The sequence below is a fragment of the Diceros bicornis genome, chromosome 17, assembly GCF_020826845.1.
Source record: "Diceros bicornis minor isolate mBicDic1 chromosome 17, mDicBic1.mat.cur, whole genome shotgun sequence".
NCBI lineage: Eukaryota > Metazoa > Chordata > Mammalia > Perissodactyla > Rhinocerotidae > Diceros > Diceros bicornis.
In genome coordinates this window covers 27,381,616-27,404,488 of record NC_080756.1, presented here as the reverse complement: position 1 = coordinate 27,404,488, position 22,873 = coordinate 27,381,616, and the positions used below count along the sequence as shown (strand labels likewise).

The following is a 22,873-nucleotide window of genomic DNA, read 5'->3' as shown; positions in this document are numbered from 1 at the left end:
GTTTGCCCAGGACTTATATTACTGCTGTTGTCACGTGTATTGTCCAATAAGAGGGGTAAAGCATGTAGTATATGAAAATGATGTGAAGTAGAAGTGACGTGTGTCTTAAGATGGATATGGATAACATGCACTGAGAATTCAGAAGTTGGAGAGATCACTACTTCAACTTCATGAGGTCAGGGAGGAGAGAGCATTCAAACTGGACCACAAAGTGTCAATAGATTGATTTGCGGAGTTTCTGAAGAATAAGCAGGGTGAGGTAAAATCTGGGGTGAAGGTAGGAAGATGACGGCCTGAACACAGCAGTTCATTTTTGCTGGAGCCTGAAAAAAGAAGTGTGCGCTGGAATGACCAGTTTACCCAGGACTGAGGGGGTTCCGGGATATGGAACTTTGAGTGCTGAAGCCAGGAAAGCCCCAGGCAAACCGGATGAGTTGGTCATTCCTAGTGTGCATTCAGGTATAGCACCTAATGACTGATAATTGAGGGGTACTAGCTAATTGAAGATATTTTGCGGTGACATATAAAAACAATTCAGTATTTTGACAGATAAAGTTTACATTTTTAACCACAAATCACTTCCCTTATTTTAGGCTGGATCTACCTTTTTAAAGTTGTCCTCTCGCTCTTTTTAAATTTCAACACTTTCAAGTGCTATCTTCCATTTCCTTAGTCATCGGAATCAGGTAAAGGCATATTGATGTAGCTCCAGCTTCCTCTGCAAGAGAGAGCGCTCAACAAATTAGCTATCCAATTCAACCACAGATTTTGTAATTGGAGAACTGAGTTCAGATCTCTTTACTCAGTTTGACCTTGAGCAAGTCACTGTCTCTCTGAGCCTCAGATTCTTTGTCTTTATGATTGAATTTGAGATATTAAACTTTAGGAAATGTTAGGCAGCTAATTGTCTACTCAAAAGTGCCCAAGTATCCCCTAAAATGAATGCAGGATTGAGACTAGAATGGAAATTTGTAAGCTGGGTGTCAAGGTAGGTAGTAGGCCTAGTTGGAAGGTCCACATATGATGGTAGCAAGGACAGAGAGAGGGTAGTAGAGGAGAGTTACCCATTGAACTTCCACACCAGCAGAGGAACAAGAACATCAGAGTCACTGCAAATGGCAGTAGAGAAGATGATCATCTACATCTTAGGACAGCTGTCACAGACTCAAGGGGATTGGTGATTCAAAATAGTCGTATTCGGACTTTCCATCCCTTTCTTAGTAGGCACAGCAACTATATACTGCATTGACCACTAGGGATGGGACATAGGCACAGCCTCTTTGTAAATTAGTTTTTAAAATGTCTTCTTGTAAATGTAGCAAAAATTAGAAAACACATAAAATGAAGGTCAGTTAAATGAATTATAATGTGACCACCTAGTAAAACCACTACCCAGATCATGAGTTAGAACTTTGTTAGCCTTACTGAAACTTTCTGTTGTCTCCTCCTAATCACAGCCCTTTTTCCCGCTAAAGTGTAACCACCATCTTGACTTTTTTGGTAATCATTTTCTTACATTTATTTATAATTTTATCACTCAAATGATGTGCATACCTAAAAATATAGTTTAGTAATGCCTGTTTTTTTTTTTTTTTTTTGGGCGGGGGGAGATCAGCCCTGAGCTAACATCCTTGCTAATTCTCCTCTTTTTGCTGAGGAAGACCAGCTCTGAGCTAACATCTATTGCCAATCCTCCTCATTTTTTTTTTTCCCTCAAAGCCCTAGTAGATAGTTGTACATCATAGTTGCACATCCTTCTAGTTGCTGTATGTGGGACGCAGCCTCAGCACGGCCGGAGAAGCGGTGCGTCAGTGTGCGCCCGGGATCCGAACCTGGGGAGCCAGTAGCGGAGCACGCACACTTAACCGCTAAGCCACTGGGCCAGCCCACCTGTTTAAGTGTCGCTAAAGTCTCTTTTTAGCTATAGACTTCCTCCCCATCATCTCTCACTCTCTCTCTTCCCCTGTCTACCTCCTCTCTCCCTTTCTCCCCCTCTCTCAGAAACTGGAATATGTATCTATCTATGTCAAGTCAGTCAATTACAGTCTGAATTTTATTGATTGCCTCTCCATGGTGTAGTTTAATATGCTCCTCTGTCCTCTGCATTCCCTATAATTTCACTTTTGGAAAGGCTATTTCAAGAGTGGTGTCATTTTCTTCCATCAGGTGGTACATAATGTCCAGTATCTCATGTGTGTATGTGTGAATGTGTCATGTTAGCAGCCATTAATTCTCAGGACTTAGATCCATTAATTAATTCAGGATTGCTGGCATGGACATGTTCTATCATTCCTTCTTCATTTATTAGCTGAAATAATTTTATAAGAGAAACTCTGTCTCCTCTACTCTTTAGTTACTCAGTGGTACAGTTTATATAGGAAAAGCAAGATAAATGCTGGATTCCTTCCTTTCATTTACCTTTCAGCCCTCATATGTCGGTCTAGATCTTGAAGAACATGTGTCCTATTTTGAATGCCACTGCATTTTTGGAGAGTAAACTAACACAAATTAAAGGCAATTAAAATAAATAACTATATCTTGAAATACGTACCCAACATATGTTTTTACACTTTGGTGAATTTTTTTCCAAGGATATTTGGAAAGATAGTTGTCTATTCTCTGCTTATTTTTAGTCCATGTTACCCTATATTATTACTACCCAAGAGAGATAATATCTAATTCATTTGTGTTTTTAAAACATTGTTTAGATTAACAAATTTGTCCCTATCTACTTTGCATTCTAATACAAGATTTTGCAGTTTAGTCATTGGAATAGTCTCATATTCTAATGAAATTTAGAGAACTTTGGAATTATGGGTCTCCCTCTTTCAAATCACCCTTCAGTTCTGTGGGATGAGCCCATTAGTAGCAGAAGTTGGAATCTTTCCAGGGTCTAGGAGCCAAGGGCAGCATTTGATAAATAATTGGAGGAGAAGCCTTTGCTTCCTCAGAAAGAAACAAAAGAACCAGGGGCACTAGTAATGAATACAGAAAACAGCCAAGAGAAATTGCTGAAAGAATAACTTCCATTTGAAGTTGCTTACTTAACTGGAATGTTCATTCTTAATTTTTGATGATTAAAAATATTTTTTAAAGCTATGACTGTTTAATTTTCTTTAAAAGCCAACTACAAAATATTATGAGAAGAAAGTTACAATAAGCAACAATAGCTTTATTAAGTTTCCTATTTAGTTTTCAAAACCTGTTGCATAAAGAAGTTTTATCAGTGGAGGAAGCAAGCACTTTCATTGATAGGTGAGTGAACCATCCTTGCCTTACTGCCTTCAGGTTCCTTGATCTGACTTTTTAAAGTATAGAATTTAAAGATCTGGGAATCGTTAATTCTTTCACAGCTCAGCAAAACAGAATCCTTCAAATAGATAATGCTTGCTTTGAGGATGGGAACTCTAGCACAAGAACACTTCAAGGGAAGTGGTGTAGAGACTCAGAGAAAATTAAAAATTTAAAAAGCATCAACATATATATTTTACAATTGCACCTAACGAGATTGCTTCTGTTTGTGGACACCATTGATTTTCATAAAAGTTCCCTCAAATACCTCCTTGAAAACATTCTTTCCATAAGGAATCAAAATAATTAATATCTACTGCAAGTGGTTTCTAATTTGCAGGAAGTCCTGGTGAACTTTGTTCACGTGCAGTGTTTCCAATTATGATGCCAATTTCATGTAGGCCTCTCAGCTTGGCTTTCATCCAGGCTGTTAGGTGAAATTAGGCCCAGAAAATCGGATTATTACATCCCAAGGGAAACGACTGATAAGCAGCAGATGATTGCTCATCTCCTTGCTACTTGCTGGTGTTGAGGTGTTGCTAGTTGCAAAGCCAATTTGTCAACAATTAGTACTCATTAGAATCATTTCCTGTTATCGATTCTAAACATTTCACAAAGCACTTTTAGGAAATTGGACCCCAAAAAATAGCTATTCCTAAGTGTTGAGCAATTAAAAATCTTCAAGATCCATTCTAATTCCTGACCAGAGTTATCAGTTTCCAGGTAATTATTTTTGCTTTGGAACCCACCAGCTATCCTGTCCAGTTTAAAGATGTGCTGGAACAAGGACATACTTCTTAATTAGCAGAGGTTGTGGATAAGTCAGTATAGGAACAAAAGGAATTTTCTTTTATTATCTGTTTTAGCTGTTTGTAGTATATCTTTAAGGGCCAAAAATTGCCAACTTGCAATACAATATATGTATTTGTGAGAGTGTGAAATTAAATGCATTGCTACTATTATCTAAACATCTAAGCTTAATTTTTAAGTCTGTGCTCACCTTTGTACATTATGAGCTCTAAATATAGAATCATAAATGGAGTCATTGTGCATTACATTAGAATTTAAATATTGCCAATGTCAGCTTTCTGAAATATTATATATGACTTTAATAAAATTAGCATACATACTATATGCATTTGAAATTTTTCTAAGAAAAGGCATGGTATTTATCTAATTTTTAAATATAGATCTGCATGCATTACAGTGCTGCAAATGTATATTTAATAGATATCCCCTTATTATCTAAATAAAATATTTATTATCTGTACAGTATCATCTGCTCATACTTGCTTAAATATTCTTTATTTAGACTAAGAAAATATGCCTTATTTCCTCTCTGGTAAGTAATGGTCTTTACATGTGAACTATTCAGTCATTTTTGTAGGATCAGAATTAAAACTCTGAATGATACCCCTCATTTTCTGTTCCTTTCTCACATCACTCCCCAAATTTTCTTTTGCTTCTTTTATCTTATAAATGTGTTTATTTTATAAATTTAAATAATTCCTCTTATTTGTCTTCCCCTAGACTTAATAATGCTGAAAATATTTCTTCTAATTGTTGCAAAACATGGAGACGTGAAGTATATTTCTGTTGCTGAATTTCTTATTCCCGTATTAAAAGCTTACATCAGTGAAGAAATTAAGTGTATGTTCTTTTTTGAAATGCCCTATGCTCACCCCTCTATCCTTAATAAACAGAGATGGTATTGACACAAGTGAATTTTGTTTAACCACACTACATTTGCTTCTTAATTAGTGAATATTCATCTGTCATCAGCAGCAGCTATGACACCCCTCCCTGCTAACATGTTCTGTCATAAATAATCAATGAGGCACTATTAATATTCATGAGCTGGAATCTGTGTAGTCATGTGCACTGATGCAGAGACAGGGGGAGTGTTGCCATGAACTGACTGGAAACTCTGTGTGTGTATCCGTGAGTGCAAGATACTTAGGGAAAGCGAAGAAGAGCATGCTGCTACACACCAGCCTGGCTTGTGCTTCCAGCTAACAGCGGTTTGTCTGTGTTTCTGGACTGAAGTGACTGATGAAAAACAGTAGTCAAGTCTGGAGGGTGATTCCTTTTCAGTTCACTTGCCTTTTAGTTCTGGGGAAATTAGAAGATTTGCTCTCTCTCTCTGCTTCTTAGAATGGGCTGCAATTTGTGCACTTTTCAGAAAAGAGAGGAACACTACAAACTGCTGTATGAAGTTTCTCAGGTGAGTGCAGGGTCTGATACCAGCAATCAAACAACCAGGCTTTGTGTTTGTCTGAAAGACGGTAACTGAATTGTGGCTAGCTTTATTTTTTCTTTCAGTAGATTTCAGAATTGAGGGCAGACTTGCCGGTTGGGGGCTTTTTATTTTGGTTTTGGGTGGCAGTTTTTAGCTTCCTTGCCACTCCCCCTTCAGATGACTTCCTGTGGGATTCTTTTTAACATTTTTTGTATCTACTGCCAAGATGTCAGTCAAGTAAAAGGACTAGCACTGAGATCCATGTCTAATATTTTGAGACACCTCTTTCATTTTGGAATAGTGTTGACATTTGAAAATCAAATGTATCATTGTCTGCATAAATATTGGGATTTAATAGGTCTGTGATCTCAGTTATTTTGAATAGACAGGAAAAGTTTCTTGCCAAATCTTGTTAGCCAGAGGAATTATTTTATTAATTAGGAATTTTTGCTTTGGTTTAAGAGAAAGACCTGGTGTATTTGTGTTATATGAGAAAAAAATGTATGCTATGTCTTGGCTTAAGAAGGAGATAAAAGAATTTTCTTATCACTTGTTCTTAGATCCTTTTTATCATTTTTTGTCTGTTTAGTACTAGAAATTAATTTCAAGAGCTTATTACAATATCTCATGTGTCCTAGGAAAAAGTGTGTAAATTCAGATGTCTCTTTAATGTATATCTGAGGGCTTTTCAGAATAAAAATAAGAAAACTATATTCCAAGCCTTTGTAGTTTTTATAGAATTCCATTAATTCACCATTTTATTTAGGCAGGTTTCCCTGGGGGTATATGCTCAAGTACAAATTTCTTGTTTGGCAAAATAAAGTTTATTCCTCCCTTTTTCCAGTTTGTCCCAGATGTGACACACTATTACTTTTGTTTTTAGACAATATTGCTGATGAATGACAATGTTTGGGATGTTGATGGTCTGTGGGCACAGCAGTAGCCAAGTGCCCACTGCCTACTGGTTCCCTCAGATTTCCCCCTGATGTGATTCATTTCACAGTGGGCTAATTACAAAGTGGATTTGCTACACATGAAACAGCCTCCTCAGTTGCAATGTTAATGCACATTTTCATGGTAATGTGATCAGAGGCTCATTAGCCAGTTTCCAAAATGATCCTCTGCATTAATTAAATATAAAAATGACTCCTTTATCGCCATAGAGAGGAAAAAGAAGATTAACATTGTTAATTACACCAGGGGCAATACCTTTTGCTTTCTTTTTTGCTACAAACTTGCAAGGATAGGCTAAAATAATATTCATTCCCTAGATAAGCTCTCATCCACTTTGACTCATGAAAACAGTCTCTAGGTGGAACACTTTCCTTTAGTTTGGTTTGCTGAAGTTTGAGTCTAGTGTTATTTTTCTTTGGGTGGTGGAGCAGCAGGGGAGTGGATTAATCAATCTATTTTTTTCTCTGAATTACTAAATTGATAATAAAAGTATAATATGGAGGAAGTTGTAAGTGGCGTCCTCCCTCATTATTCCTAGGTTAAGCTGTTTATATTCTGCTAAGAAATAACGCCAGGATTGCTGCATCGAGAAAGGACCACTGTATTTGTTAAAGGGCAGGCGCCTTTGTTGTGGATTTTTAAAATGCTTGTCTGTGAGTTTTGCCTTTAAGTGCTTCCTAAATCTTGAGAGAATAGATAAGCCATACTCTTTATTGCCTCCACCTGTACTCCTTCATATATTTATTTTATTTCCTCTACTCCTGAGTTGCAGTACTTATGATCTTTAATAAAGGGGGTGAAAAATGAAGTATTGGCTTCCATTTAACTGGCTTTTATTAGATAAGTTAAAACCCCAGCTTAAAGGTCTTGGATGTGTTTTCCAAGGGGAGCCCTACTCCAGTTTGTCCCCAGCTTTGCATTCTATTTTATTGAGCTAATGGAATAGATAAGATATCAAAGGAAAACAGTGATAGGCTCATATAATACACTGGAGGCTCGTGTGGTGCCACAAACTAGTTTCTATTTTTATTTGGAGGAGAGGCAGCTCAGGGCACACGTGAAAGCGAGCATGTTCTTAACCAGGTGTTCATGGGGGCACATAGCTGCCCCCATAGACAGGATACTATTTACAAAAGTGACTTGAGATCGGAAGCCTTGAGTATTTCTAAGCCGATATATTAAAATAAATTAGCTCATGCAAACATTAACATCTGATTGTGCAAATTGTATTTATTTATAGACTTGCAAGTCTCAGATCACTTGCCTTTTTGTTTCTTTTGTTTTTATTTCTTAAAAGCTAAGGCAAATTAAGGTTTACCAGGATATGTGATAATTTAAGATTAGCAGTGAATACTCAGTGCATGACCGAGAGCAAAATGTTTATTTCTCTATAATGGAATCGTTAGGATGTTGAACTTTTTCAAGTTCTCTTTCTAGATTTCTAGATTCAGCGATCTGATAATATGGGCCAAGTAGAATACAGTTTCAGACTTACGACTGCAGTAAACAAAAGCAAATGTGCTCACTGAGGAATCTAGTGAAACAATCAGAATGATGTGCTTAGGTGTGAAGTGAGGTCAAGTTTATATTTTGTTGATTTTTTTGCTCCTATAGAGGAGCTAAGTCTTTCAATTGGCAGAAGAGAGGGAATGGCAACTCAAGAAAATTATTTTCAGCTGGAGTTGGGCCAGTCAGACTCCGGTATGAACACATATGCAAGAATCTAGGGTTTGGGTAGATCCAGTAACCTTCTCACCAAGTTTTCATGCATATTTACACATCTATTAACTTTTACGTGTGCCAGGGACACAATTGTTATCTGCAGTGATTTATTTTATTCAAAATAAGTTATTTATTAACCTCCTAAGAATTAATAAATGGCTAATTTGAACAATGCCCTTCAATTGACACGAACTGAATTGCCTGTTTCATATTAATCTGATTAAATAGCCAACTGGACCAAGTGAGCTATAGTAGCTTGTTGGGCATTTCTGACCTAATAACAGATTTATTTTTGAGTGAGATTGTATGGTAATACCTAAATCTGTTGACTTCTTAGTTTGATTTTTCATACATAAATCAAATGTAACTTTTTGATTGATTAAATAATGGGGTTATCAATGGGGTGTTCATTTGAACACAGTGTATTCAAAATGTGGACAAATATTTCCAAGTTCATACTGTTAACATAAAACTGTTTATAAGATTTCATTAAAATTCTATAATGTGATATGCAAGATTCTTCTCTTACTTGCCAAATTAGAGAAATTGCCTTCAATCTCAGGAAAACCGGAAGTAGAATAGTGCTAGCTCTCCAGGCAGTGTCGCTGCTGTGACTGCTGTCCTCTTCTAAGTGGATACTGTTGCATGACACAGCGTTGACTTATTCATTTGACTGGTTTGGCACAGCTCAAAGGTTTCCCACAACCTGCATCCATGACTTGGTGTCATAAACTGAAATAGGACCTGCATTGAAAGTAACAACAATCACAATATTGACAGCAGCTGACATGAGCACTTTATTCTAGGCACTGTGCTAAGCACTTTTTCCCTAAGCATGGTCTTATTTAATCTCCACAAAAACCCAATGAGAACTTACAGGATAACATCGCCTAATTTTTAAATATGTTCAAGTCTCCTTTATTCTACAATGAGTTTCTTGGATCTTGTATCTAGTTAATGCCTTGGATCTAGTTACTGTCCTACATCTGTCAGAAATCTATTTTGTCTCGTTCTATGTAAACCCAACTCATAATGTCTTTCCCTCTTTACTCAAACATCATCCTTTCCCCACAAACTTTAGGGCTAGTGAAGGTCTCATCATCCTTCTTGCTATCAGTAAACACAAAAACACTGCATTAAAATGGATACTTCTGTCTTTTTCATCCACATAGTGACCTTCTGGTTATTTTCCTTCTGCACATTCTCCAGCATCAACTCCTGCCTTCTCACAATCACAATTCCTTTTATTAACTCTCTCTGATATCATGCTAACAACTTTTCCACTTAGAAACTGTCAGTGTGCCAGTCCACCCTGATTGCTGTTGCTGGAATAATAATTCTAGAAAGTATTCGATGGCTCCCAGTTGCTATAAAATGAAGTCAAACTTCTTATTCCAGTATGTTCAAGGACCTCTTGAGTTTTTTCTAGGTTCCTTTCTAGCTTTTTCTTTCACTGATTTTCCCCTACTGCAATTAATAATCCCTCCTGACCAGTCCTTTTGCTTTTCTCTTTAAGTTGGCTTCCCAACTTGGACTCTTGTAACTTTGTTCTTATCTTCAGCCTCTGAGGAACGCCCTCTGTATCCACCTCCACCACTGTCTACTTTCTTCCATCACTAAATATACAAACCCTGCCCCTTTGGCTCAAATTTTTCCTTGGGCAGAGAGAGCTTTTTGCAATTATTGATTTAAAAGAATTGATCTCTCCCACCTTGGAACTCTCATAGCATTTTGCCTGCACTGTTTAGAGTTCCTTTTTCATGTCCATCTATCTGGAATTATGGTCAATTGTGTGTGACTGAATTGTGAGGTCCTTGAAGGCAGGTGAGGTGCTCTATTGCCCTTTAACCCCCACCCTGCCAGCAGACTCTCATAAGGCCCACCATGATGCCTTGCATGTGCACAGCCTCTTTAGAGTAAACTGGCCCATCCATAGCTTCTGGTGAAGGACCGTATCACTCTGCCTTCCTCTCTACCCCATGCCTAACAGCTGATTAAACCAGGGCCAGTCACCTGGTGCCTGAAGTTGAGGGTGTGATTAGGTTTTTTCAGTCTCAGAAACTTATATTGGGAAACAAGCCATCAGTGATGGAGTTAGAATGCCAAGGAATGCAAAGAGAAAGAGGAGGCTTTAAGAAGATTGGGAGCCTGAGGGTCTGTGGTCCACCAGATCTATGAGGATCAGATCTACCAAGAGATTCGGAGATACCTGAGAAATAAAGCACATGGGTCATGAGAAAGAGAAAAGTGAAGAATAAATAGCAGATTTTCAGAGTGGCCTTATTTTCCCAGTTCCAGTACATTCCTGTAATAAATCCCCATTTATTTTAACATGCTTGAATGAGGTGTCTGGTTCTTACAATCAAAAGAACAAATGAGGACACATCACAATAGTGTCTTTTTTTTTTATTTACAATAATGTCGTGCTTTTATCAACCACCTAGCACGTGGCTTAAACTCTAGACATGCGGTTCAGTTCAATTAACTCTCAGTAAGCTCCAGTTGCATAATGCGACAAGTCCTGATCTTTGCCGTGGGGAATATGCAAAGACAAACATGACAGTCCTTGCTTTTGAGAAACACACACTTTGGTAGCAGAATAAAGGCACATAAGCAGAGAATTTTCATATAATGTGGTAAGTGAAGGATTGAATCAACAGAAATGTTGACAGTCTGCTATAGGAGTACAAAGGTGATCAACATGATTGGGGCTCCGGAAGTAGGGGAGGAAAGGGAGAGGAAAACAAAAAGATGAAGGGTAAAGAAGTCCATGCAGGCGGCAAATAGGTGACAAGTGTGAAAGGACTTGGATAAGGGGAACTACAAACAGTGTGTTACTAAAACCTAAGGTGGGAGGCAGGCTCCAAGGACGTGGCCTGAGAGGTGGACAAGACCAGACCCTGGAGAGTCTCCCATGTCCCAATTTTTTGTTTGCTTGGTTTTTGTTAAAGAGAAAAAGATCACTCTGCTCATGGTTGAGAGTATGGACTTGGTTGTGGTGTGTGTCTGGGGGCAGTTGGACTTGAGTTGGGAATGGTGTTCTACAGCAAGACTACTACACGGGAGACCAATTTGGAGGCTGTAGCAAAAGGTAAGTTAGGGGAAGAAAGAATGTAAAAGGGAAGACAGAATTGAGACCCATGAGGAGGTAAATTCAATGGGTTTCTGGCTGGTGAGACTGGATAGAGAGAGTGAAATTTATAGAGAAGAGATAAGGGAAGGGAAGCGAGTTCTGGGGAGGGGAGAGAAGGCTATTGAGTTCATTTATGGGCTCTGCAAGCAATGTCCAGCAGATAGTGAATGTTCACAACAAAACTTAGCAGATATACATTTGTTGGATGAGATACTCAAGATGTAAAAAGTGAGGAGAGTTGTGAGCCAAAGATACAACATTGAGAAACAGGCAAAGGAGAAGGAAGAAAAGAGGAAAAAGTGAAATTGTTATAGAATGAGAAAGAGAATGAGCTGTGGGAGAAGCCAAGAGGAGAGAGTTTTAAAAAAGGAATGGCCACCATGATCAAACACATTAGAGTGTATAATAAGTTAAGAACCACAGTGTCTTTGGATTTAAAAATATGTGATGTGCTACCCAGGTCCCTCTTCAGGAAGGACTTGCTGCCACAGCTATGGAGAGTGCTGTCAGTGGAAAACTTCATCAGCCCCTTCAGGGACTGTCTTAGCTGCAGGGAGCCCCCTCACCCAAGTTTATTCCCATCCCAGGAGGCCCACATATAATGACAAATTGGTGCAAGTGTCTAAGGGCCTGGCCACTTTAGCCTGAATTGGGACACTCTGAAAGGCAATTCCAGCTCTAGAGCTCCCTGCAACTGTGGTTGGGCCTGCATCATAGTTCGCTTCTCCTTCTGCCCTATCTTGCGTCCTTCATCTCCCTTCCACAAAGGGAACACTCCTTAGCAAGCATCTTGCACACTCAACTTTATCTTGGCTTCCTGGAGAACCTAACCTGGACAGAGGTGAGTGGTGACAATTACAGAGCATTGCCATATAGAAACATGGACAAAATCCAGAAAGTGGTGGATTTCAAGATAAGGTCAACTGCACTTTTTTTTTTTTTTTTGGTGAGGAAGATCAGCTCTGAGCTAACATCCGATGCCAATCCTCCTCTTTTTGCTGAGGAAGATTGGCCCTGGGCTAACATCCATGCCCATCTTCCTCTACTTTGTATGGCACACTGCCACAGCATGGCTTGCCAAGCGGTGCGTTGTTGCACGCCCGGGATCCGAACCTGCGAACCTCAGTCCGCCGAAGTGGAACGCGCGCACTTAACCACTACGCCACTGGGCCGGCCCCTCAACTGCACTTTTAAGAAGTTTCTCTGAGATATGACCGATTTTCAAAAATGGAGTTACTGCTAACATTGGAATATAGATTTTCTTAGCTCTTTATTTTGGAATGCAAAATTATTTAAAACTGTGAATGTTAAAAATGAAAGTCAGCTTTACTTTTACTTTAAAAAGTAAAACAAATTGATTTCATATCTTGAGGCATGATGTTCAGATAGTGGTGATAATACAGTGATTAAAAAAGTAAACGTACATTTAGCTGGAATCTCTCTTATCCAAAACTTTTGAAGAAAACCTTAAATGATAGAGTGTTTTTGATATGAAAAGAGCTTTTTATAAAAGTAAATATTTTTAATGATTATAATTAATTTAGGTAGGTTTAATAACTGAAGTGCCTTTCCTACTAGAAGGATCAGAATATCATATATTTTGTTAAAATGTATATTTTTAATTTCTTTATATTTTCACGTCTTATTGAATTGATCTAGACTTAGAAGAAGGTCAGCCGCCTCTAATTTCGTATCTTTCTATTTAGATAAAATGCTGTAGGAAAACATTTTCACTTGGTTCCATATTATACACAGGGAGACGTTGCTGAAAACTTAGCTAATGCTGAGATATTTGACTCTTCAAGTCACCTGAATTTTCTGGTTAAGTAGGATAATCTGATTAGAAAATTCTTTAATTTCAATTTTTGTTGAGAATGTTTCTAAAATACATGGTCTTATTTCCATAATTACTTATGCGCATTTGTTATTCATTTCCAATCATGCTAGATAGTAACAAATGAGCTGCATATCCTTAGCAAACAGTGATTTCTGAACTTTACAAAAGGAACTATTTCTGGAGATTAATTGATAGTGAAAATCCTTCCACAGCAGCCAATCACTGTCCAGTACCTTCATTTTGTATAAGTAGATTTTCATATATATGGAATATTCAGAAGTCATTTAATAGGTATTCAATCAATCTTATTAAATGATTAAGAAAGGCACAAAAATTAAATCACTAGGTACTCAAGAAGAGGCCCCTGAATTGTGGTTCTATGAAGGATCTCTTCCCTTGAAATGTTTATAGTTCATGGGGGAAAGGTGAGCAGAGTGCCCAGAACAGGATCTGCCTCCATCATTTAGTCCTCCGAAGACACTGTTTTTTCCCATAATCCATCCTAGGTCATGCACCTGGTAAGAATTTTAGGTGTTATTCTTAATAAATGTCTTCTTGTGACTTTTGAGGATGTAGGTATCGCTGGGTGGTAATTTTGTCTTCAAATTTAGAATTCTAGATAATTCAAGTGCAGCTGTGTTTTTCATATCTAAATGCAATGTTTCCAAAGTCATCAGTATAACCTGTCCCATCCCCATCTCCCTTCCAGCTGTATTCATTTCTCCCCTCTTCGTTCTATCACTCTCAATGTGGAATAACAGCTTTAAAAGGGTTATTATGAAGAGTTCATTGTTTCCTTCAACAAAAAGCTTAAAAGGTAGCAACCCCATATTCTCCTATGTTTCAACATATAACATCTAATTGCTAATTTGTGCCATTCTGAAACAAGCTGTAAATCTTGTTTCATGGTGGTTTGAGTCTTAGTGAAGCATCCCCCCCAACCCACTTCTGCTTTATGCAGCTTTTTAGAAATACTGTAGAAATTTTTTTTAGAAACTTGCTCTCATCTCACTAGAAATTAGATTTTTCTGAACTAACCTCTCACTTCTAAGCCTCTTAAGGGTCTGTTTCAGGTACCTTTGTGGGAAAAAAAAGACTCTTTCAAGAGTATGGGAACAAAGAGAATTTCTAAAATACTTTGTACGGTTTAAAAAATAATAAATCCACAGATGAAAGACTGCTATTATAATCAGCAATAATAATGTTTTCCTATAATTGAATCATAGTAGAACTCAGATGTTAATATTTTTTAAAGTAAAGGAAAGTTTGGGAAAGAGTATTTCTCATTGAATAAACACAAATAATGACTCTGTAACCTGCCTTGTGCTCAGTACTGTCTAGATAGCAATAGAGGCTACAAAAGAAGCATAAGCTAAGAAGCCAGTCTTCAAGATGTATTATGAAACGATTAGAAGACAAACGTGGAAATGTATGACTCTAACACAGTGGACATTACCGAGAAAGGACAGTTCTATATGGTTATAGTTCTATAAGGCTAGTCTATAGAACTAACTATAGAACTGTAGATAGTTCTATAAGGATAGTCTAAGGGATTTCACAGAACAGCTTAACAGTGGTTCTTATTTGGAACAGCCTAGGTCAGGAGCCGAGGTTCATTTTTTAATTCAGCATAATTATTATATATCCATTCAGTCAAAGGTAATGTGTTTGGTGTCCAGGATGTACTATAAAAGCTAAGTCATAGAAAGATTACAAATAGGACATTTTTGGGGGGAAATGGGAAGAACAGCCTGAAAAGCAGGATATGGGATGAGGATAGTTGAGCGTCTTGATTTCCATGCAAAAATGAATGGACTTGGTGCCGTCATCACCGCAGGGCACTAAACTCTCTAAGGATGTGATCAAATAGAGTCTCTGAGGTCAATTTAAATAATAGAATATATGTAAATACTGTTTGCTGGGCAGTGTATGTAAAAGAGCACAGCCATGCTAAGTTGACCCACGATGGATAGATTTCACCATTCACTCCTTAACTATGCTCTATATTTCCTTATCGACTCTTATTTATAATGTTTGAAGTTGGTTTTGCCTATGCAGTTGTGAACGTCAGTGTTAAGACAACATAGAAAATAGTGAAAATGTTTTACTCAGTTGGCACATGGGGTATTACTGTGTGATGAGTGCATGCTAAATACCAAGCACAGTGTGGTACATAGGAGAGGCACTGTGAATTGAAGAAAGAACAGAGGCTTTGGAATCAAGCAATAACATCATTTATTTCCTCTCTGACTGTGAGTTAGTTACTTAACCTCATTGAGCCTTTGTTTAGTTGATTATTGTCAACCTTGAAGTGTTTTGTTGAGGATTAAATGAAGTAATATATGTAAAGGACACAACACATTACAGGAATGCCATAAATGGTAACTTTTGAGGTTATGATCTCATTTCAGCTAACACTGATCCTGTGAGTTAGATAACATTGTCCCCATTTTACAGATGAGAAAACTGAGGCACAAAGTAACCAAGTAACAAATTCATATTGTCAGCAAGTGGAACACCTGGAATTCAAACCAGGATCTGCCTAATGCCAAAGCCCATGTTCATTTTATTATAAATATCAAGTATCCCTCTCCTTTTGAGTTCTCCATATTTATCTGCTGAACTGATCCATAAATACTGAGCAACTGACTCATAGTAGGCACTCAATAAATATCTGAGAAAGGGAGGGAGGGAGGGAGGGAAGGAAGGAAGGAAGGAAGGAAGGAAGGAAGGAAGGAAGGAAGGAAGGAAGAAAGGAAGGAAGGAGAAATGAAAGGGAGGGAGGAAAGGAAGAAGAAAAGAAGGGAAATATTAGATGCTCTTTAAATTTCTCCTGGGAAGGGTCTGCAGAGGAGCCCTTTTTGGCATAGGAAGAGAAAGAAGTCCTCTCCACGACCTCTTTCCCCATATGTTTCAACAGCTGAAATCAAATTATCTTATCTAGGAGAGCCCATCAATATGGGAAGTGACTTATCACTCCCACTTTTGAGAGCTTGAAAGCCTTTTCCCACTTTTCTGTAAATCTGTGTCTGGCATGAAAGATCCTTCACAATCTTCTATCTTTCTTCATACTCTCCTAACTATTCAAATTTTAGCCAAACCAAACTGTAATTTCTTATTTGAAAACAATGTGATTTTTCCCATCTCAGCCTGTTAATGCAATGTCCCTTTTGCCTAGCATGCTTTGCCTGCCTCCATACGTGTAAAAACCCCAATCCCTTATGACTCAATTCAAGGTCTGCCATCTGGAAAGTCCTCTCTGAACCCAAGACAGTCAGTCACTCTTCCCAATGCTCCTATTTAATGGTGCTTCACAATTTGAAATATAGTCAGATGCTTCTGTGTTTGTGTTTAGTTTTTCTGCATCCCTGTGGTTCTACCATATTATACAGTCCTTGTCTCAGAAGAGGTATCTAATACAGATCAAGTCAAGGAATAGGGTGGGAACATAGCTACAACTCTATTCACAAAAGAAGTCTTATTTTATTACTGTCTCCCATATTCACTGATTTGTCTTTGAAAATGAAATAATTCAAGAAACTGCATCTTCTACATTTTCTTGATTTTGGAGATGCCATCTATTTTAAGATATTGTTAATTGTAAGGCTGATCATCAAACAAGAACAGCTGGAGGCGTGCAGGGTTGACAGGCTACCACCTTTAATATGCATATTGATGACAAGCTGCATCCCAAAGCAAAATGATATTGGAGAGAACCTACATTTTAGAACTGAGGAAAAATGGTCATTGCTTTTCTCAGAAAAACACTGTTGGCCCTTCCTTCACTCCTACTGCACTCCTGATCCCTGACCTTCTCTCCCAAACTGAGGATTTTATTGCCCAGGTGGACACAGCGTATCAGGTCCTTATCTCAAAATCCCTAGTCCTAGTGAATAATGATAGAATGTCATTCCTCAATTGTCAAACTGGCCAATAAACCTAGCTGTCCTTTCTTCCTAGAATTTCTCCATTGTTTTCAGCTCACTAAATTGTAGCCCTCCTCAAAGCTTGGGTCAGGTATCACCTTGGCTAGGAAATCTTCCTGGAATTCCCTTTTGTCTTTCCAAGGTACCCAGTGATTACCTCTGTCATAACATGTACCAGGTGGTATCATTTCTCAGTTCACTTTCCTATAATTTTCACTGGTCTCTGAATCTCTGGAGGGCAAAAACTCTGTCTTCAATCTAACCCAGTACCCCTATAGATGTTTCTTGAGTAAAGGATGAATGACTAAAGCTAAATGACTTCCATGTGTAGGGCAATATGATGAAAGTGACAAAAGCAGAATAAGATGGGATCTTTGCCCTCAAGGTGTTTACTGTCCAGCAGGCTTCAGAAATAGACTTGTCCACAAATAACTATAGTGCAAGGGGTAATGTTAATTCTATGAGGGAGAGAGAAAGGAACAAGGTGTCATGAGATGTCATAGTGATGATGATTTGCTGTAATAGAGATGAAAATTAAAATAAGGCATCTAAAATAGAATATGCTATATATACACTGTATAAGGCAAAACAGTGTTCTGTGTGCAATTAAATGAATTGATTATTGATTTAGTAACTGTCATGCTGCTTCATGTGCTGCCTTCTGTGCTGTAAAACTGAATTAGCTGTTTTGTGTAAGAATGGCTTAATACATACTTCTTTTTATTTTACGTGACTTATATCCATCATTGAAATAGTAAAATCTGGCTAAATTATTGAACTATTCATTTTTATATATGTTCCTTCTTAGTATAAAAAGAATTTAAGGTGATAATTGTAAAATATACTGGAAAATGCCTGAATTTTCCCTGATAATGATGCCTTTGGGTTTCATAATTACTCTAGCACTAAAATGAGAACTTCTCCAAGTGCAAATATCCCAATTAAGATCATATAAAGCAAAGAGTAGCTTAAGAAAACCATGAAAATCATTGTTAAAACTTTAAGCTCTAAATAAAACCTAGTCCAATTCAATAATATACTAAAAGTATATTTTTCCAATAACTCAAAGCCATATTTATTTTACTTATATTATTCATTATTACTTGTAAAAGCTAGGATATTCTTTGAGCCATGAGGAATATAATGTGAGTAAAGATAGTCTCCCTTGTATACCCAGTATCAGTGAAGCTTTTTAGGAAACTGTCTAATTCAGTGGCCCACAGATAACTTGAGATGGAAAACTCAGACAGGGTAGAAGTTAAATTTTTGAATTTAAAAAAGTTCTTTTTAAACCAGGATTAGTTTCCCATACCCACGAAAATTAGTTCTTAACTGTGACCGAAGTGCCTAACATATTCTATATCAGACTAGAATCTTATCCAGATTCTAGGATAATCTGAGGGAGAGGAAGGAATGAAGATATTTTTATTGTCTTGCTTATGGTGGTCATTTTAAGAACTATGGTTTCTCCACCCGAGAAGAAATTATTCAGCCTTCAAGAATTTTAAATTAAGTAAAATTTTTTAAGCTTTTCAGAATTGCACCATATTATATTTAATGCAGTTAGTAGAATTAAGAGAAAGTTAGATAGTGACAATATTCCATTCAAAATAGTCATATTTCACTGGGTATGAAATTTAGACTAAAAAGTCTTAGAAAATATCTGCTCTTGAATTGGCATAGACTAGATGGCTTAATTTAGTCTTTTCCATTTCCACCTTCTGAAATAAAATGTCACCGATAAATATCAGTAACCTCAGAAAATGTATAAAAATTACAGATTCATTTGTCTGATGTTCCTATGCACAGTAGATTATTCACAGATATATTTAAGTAGAGTCTGTGACTGTCCGTTCTTTTTCAGGTTTGTAGGATCCATTTGGATACTAACTATTCTAAAAAGTTGTTAAAACTAAGTTAAATATTAATTTATAAAGAAATGGGCTTACTAATCTTTTATACTGTTGTCTCAAGCTCTTGAAAGAAAAGTAACTAGTTACTACTTCCTAGATTTCAGGAAAATGAAATTGTGGTTTCAGAACTGATTAAAAACAACAGTGATAAAAGCGTTTAAAGCAAATGGTATACGTAAATAGCCTCCCCAGTGATTTCTCTGTAAGATCACATTCATGAAATGATCTTCCTGATGGATTATCATTTTCTGGCTGAGTAATTGACACTTTGTCTGTGACTGATGAACATGACCCACTGGTGTCATTGAGCGTACCCAGTCACAATATTATCAATGTGTTAATGACTGCTCCCCAGTGCTTTCCTGTTCTTCCTCCTGTCATAAATACCTGCTTCTCACCTTCCACAACAACCAGAAAATTATTTTAAAACTGGCCCCTCACTTTGAAGTTTGCTTTGATGGCTTTGAAGTATTCACAGCTTTCCAGCCAGTATTATCTGTGTTTCATAGATCACAGAAAATCCTGAGAGAGTGAAAAATGCTTATTAATTTGAGATGTAGAATCATCTGTTGATATTTTTCAAATAGATTTAGTTTCATTTTTTAATATCTTGTAATAAATTATTACTTTTAGAAGGTGCATAAGAGACAAACGGCTAACAGGACCATCGGGAAATATCTACTTAAATTTTATTAATAATATCATAGTATTCATAGGTGGGAACCAATGGTGGTCATATAATGCCTAGTGTTGCCTTGAATCTCTCAAAAGGAACCAATCAGGCCCAGCAAATGGTCCCTTAGCTGAATGTGTTAATACACTGATCAGTTGCTGGATTACATGAGGATATAGAGGCCCACTAGAATCAAACTACTTAAACTATTTAATATAATATGTTTTTACTTTTTTTAGAAACTTGTATGAAAAACATCTTTTTGTTTGTGTAAGCCCTCACAAAGTAATAATATGTTACCTAACCAATTATGAACCCGAATGTCCATAGTTGTTTCATTCAGCCCAGTATTTAAATTACCTTAATTCACTGCAAAGAAAGATGGCTCTTTGATTATATATACTGTCTTAGGTCACGTGGCCCCGGAAACAAGCTCTGGGACAGAGATTTGCATGTGGGATGCTTGGAGAGTTGTCTCAGGAACAACCCCTCTGTGGGAATGAAGTTGGACTGGGCGGACAAAAAAGTAGACTGTGATGCAGTGTTAACAGAGACCTCAGCTGATGGCAAGGAGAGCTGTGAAGCTGGGATGGCCCTTCAGAATTGTTCCCAAGCAGGCAAAGCGACTGTGCCTTTGTACTCTCGCATTGAATAATCTTTGAATGTGATGGCCCCTGGGGTGTGGACACAGCTTTGGTGACTCCCTTTGGCTGAGTGCAGTTCCAGGAGCAGGACAAAGCTGTGAGGTTGCAGTACCCAGTGCCCCCAGGGGCAGGGAGAACGAGTGCCTTGATGCTGAAGGGGGGATCTCAGTGCTCAGCAAGCATCCACTGCGTCCACCAATTCATCTTGTAATATGTGGACATAATTTCTAGGCTATAATAAAATTCTTCTCCAAAGGAATTTTAATCACTTATGAGACAAGGTCAAGTTCCTTGAGGTTAGATTGTTCTTCTCTTCATCCACTTTGTTGCTAGATTAAATCATTTTCTGGAATTAAGAGTGTCATTGGAGCATATTTTGAGAAAGTGACTTTGAAAGTCTGACCTGTGGAAATGTGATAAATTGGATCTGGAGATTGATTTTGCTGAGTGCTAATACCAAATCATGTAGCGACGTAGTTTCACTTACTAAATATTGCCCAGGCCATATTCTTGAACTCTGAGCTGCCACGGTCACCTCATCAGGATGTTTTCTGTCCTGTGACTAGTGGCTTCAAATGTACTCATCCATCTTCTTGTCTCATTACATTTTGTGTGACTGATGTTCTGTACCCATTAAAATTGATGGGAAAGAACAAAGAGAAGAAAAATGTGCCCTTCAATTGATTACTTCTCTGAAAGAGCAAATGAGATTCTCTAGTAGCAACAAGAGATTTAGAGTGGTGGGTTTTCCCTCATTTATTAAGTGCTTTAATTAGCTAGGTTTACTAAACAGAGTCTCCTATTTTTAAGAGCCCATTATTCAGCCTTTAAATTCAACCTCCTTCAGAAATGTTTGATCTTTATAAGATTAATTTAATAGCTGTAACATTGTTTATAGTCAGGAGTTATTTTGGTGAATTCTCAGTACCAGAACCAATTAGATCAGATGCCTTTCATCAGATTTTTTTCCTTCTGATGAGCTATCATAATGGTGCATTTTATGTTCTGTGATAGCCGATAATTAAATTGACCATTATTGTAAAATGAAGCCAAAACCATAGAGATTTTGGAAGGCCCAGTCTTCCTAGGTTTTTCTTGGATCTATTGAATGTTATTTTTGTGTTCAACAAATTGCAGAACAGCAAGATACTTCTGCAGTACTCACAAAACATTTGTTTAATGACAATATTTAATGAGTTGAGGGGAGGGGAAACCTGCCCACTGGCAGTTACCAGGCTCTGGCACCTATACCTCATTTCTCCTCATGTCTCTGTGTTTGAGTTAGAGGGAACAGTGTGGACTTATTTCCTGAGAGACAAGAGAGAGTCACATTTTTTAATAAAATTAAAAATGAAATAAATTTGACCAAATAATATGAAATCAATTATTTTGGAGTGAATTCCCTGGAGAGAGTCTGACTGCCCAGGGATCTATGGAGTAATTTGAGTGCTATGGATAACATGGTCCCTTGAGAGAGACAGGAAACTAAAAAACATTCTTCCTATTGACCTTGGTCACAAGGATGGCAGGAGCTATTTTGGGACTTTGACCATAGGATTATGTCTGTGAACAGCTGTCAAATTGGATATGGTTTGGCTGGTCTACGTTTTCAGCAATATTAATGATCATGTGCTATACAAATACTCGGACCAAATGTGGGGAAAACAGAACTAATCAGACTGCAGTCAGGTCCTTTCATTTATGTAAAAAAATGGTCTCAACTAGCACTACCCAATAGAAATTTCTGTGTTGATAGAAATTTTCTATATCTGTGTTGTTGAGTACAGTAGCTACTAGCCACATTTGGGTATTGATTGGTTAAAGTGTGGCTAGAGTAACTGAGGAACTGAATTTCTTTCTTTTATTTTGCTGAGGAAGATTCACCCTGAGCTAACATCCACTGCCAACCTTCCTCTTTTTTTTTTTGTATGTGAGCTGCTACCACAGCATGGCCACTGACAGACAAGGTGGTGTAGGTCCGCACCCAGGAACTGAACCCGGGCTGCCCAAGTGGACCATGCCAAACTTAACCATTAGGCCATTGGGGCCTTCTGATGGTATTAATTTGGGTTAATTTAAATTTCAATAGCCACGTGTGGCTTGTGGCTACTGTATTGGACAGTGCAGGTCTAGAAATTCTTAAGGAATCATATCCAGTGCTATAAGATTTTTAAGACCTTAAAGTCTACAATTTAATTCTTATTCTATCCCAGCATTTTTAAAATCTCTCTTGTGGATTCTTTTTTGAGGGGGAGTATTTTGTTTAAATATGTAATACTTTAAAAACTGAGACAAAATATAAGTTCAAAAAACAAACATAAAAAGATGTGAATCACATGGAATAGCCTACAAAGAGAAACCCTAGAAATGAGAACACTGAAAGAACTCCTTTTTATAACAGTGTTTAGTAAATATTTCTGGCACTAAAATTTCACAGAAAAAACAGTCTCACCATTTTACAACTTACAGCTCTTGAAAGCCTGAAATCTGGGTCATTGTGCTTTAGCAGTGGGAATAAAGAATGAATTCATTTTAATCTAC

At 37.5% G+C, this 22,873-nt stretch overlaps 1 protein-coding gene across 1 annotated transcript in view; it reads left to right on the top strand.

The window, feature by feature from the left end:
- The first annotated feature begins 5,339 nt into the window (after positions 1-5,339).
- The window catches only part of PDZRN4 (PDZ domain containing ring finger 4), a 133,175-nt gene continuing 115,641 nt past the window's right edge, over positions 5,340-22,873 (top strand). Inside the window, exon 1 of the mRNA XM_058558500.1 lies at positions 5,340-5,515. Within this exon, the coding sequence (XP_058414483.1) occupies positions 5,447-5,515 (69 nt within the window). The 5' untranslated portion in view covers positions 5,340-5,446. The remainder of the gene's footprint in view (positions 5,516-22,873) is intronic.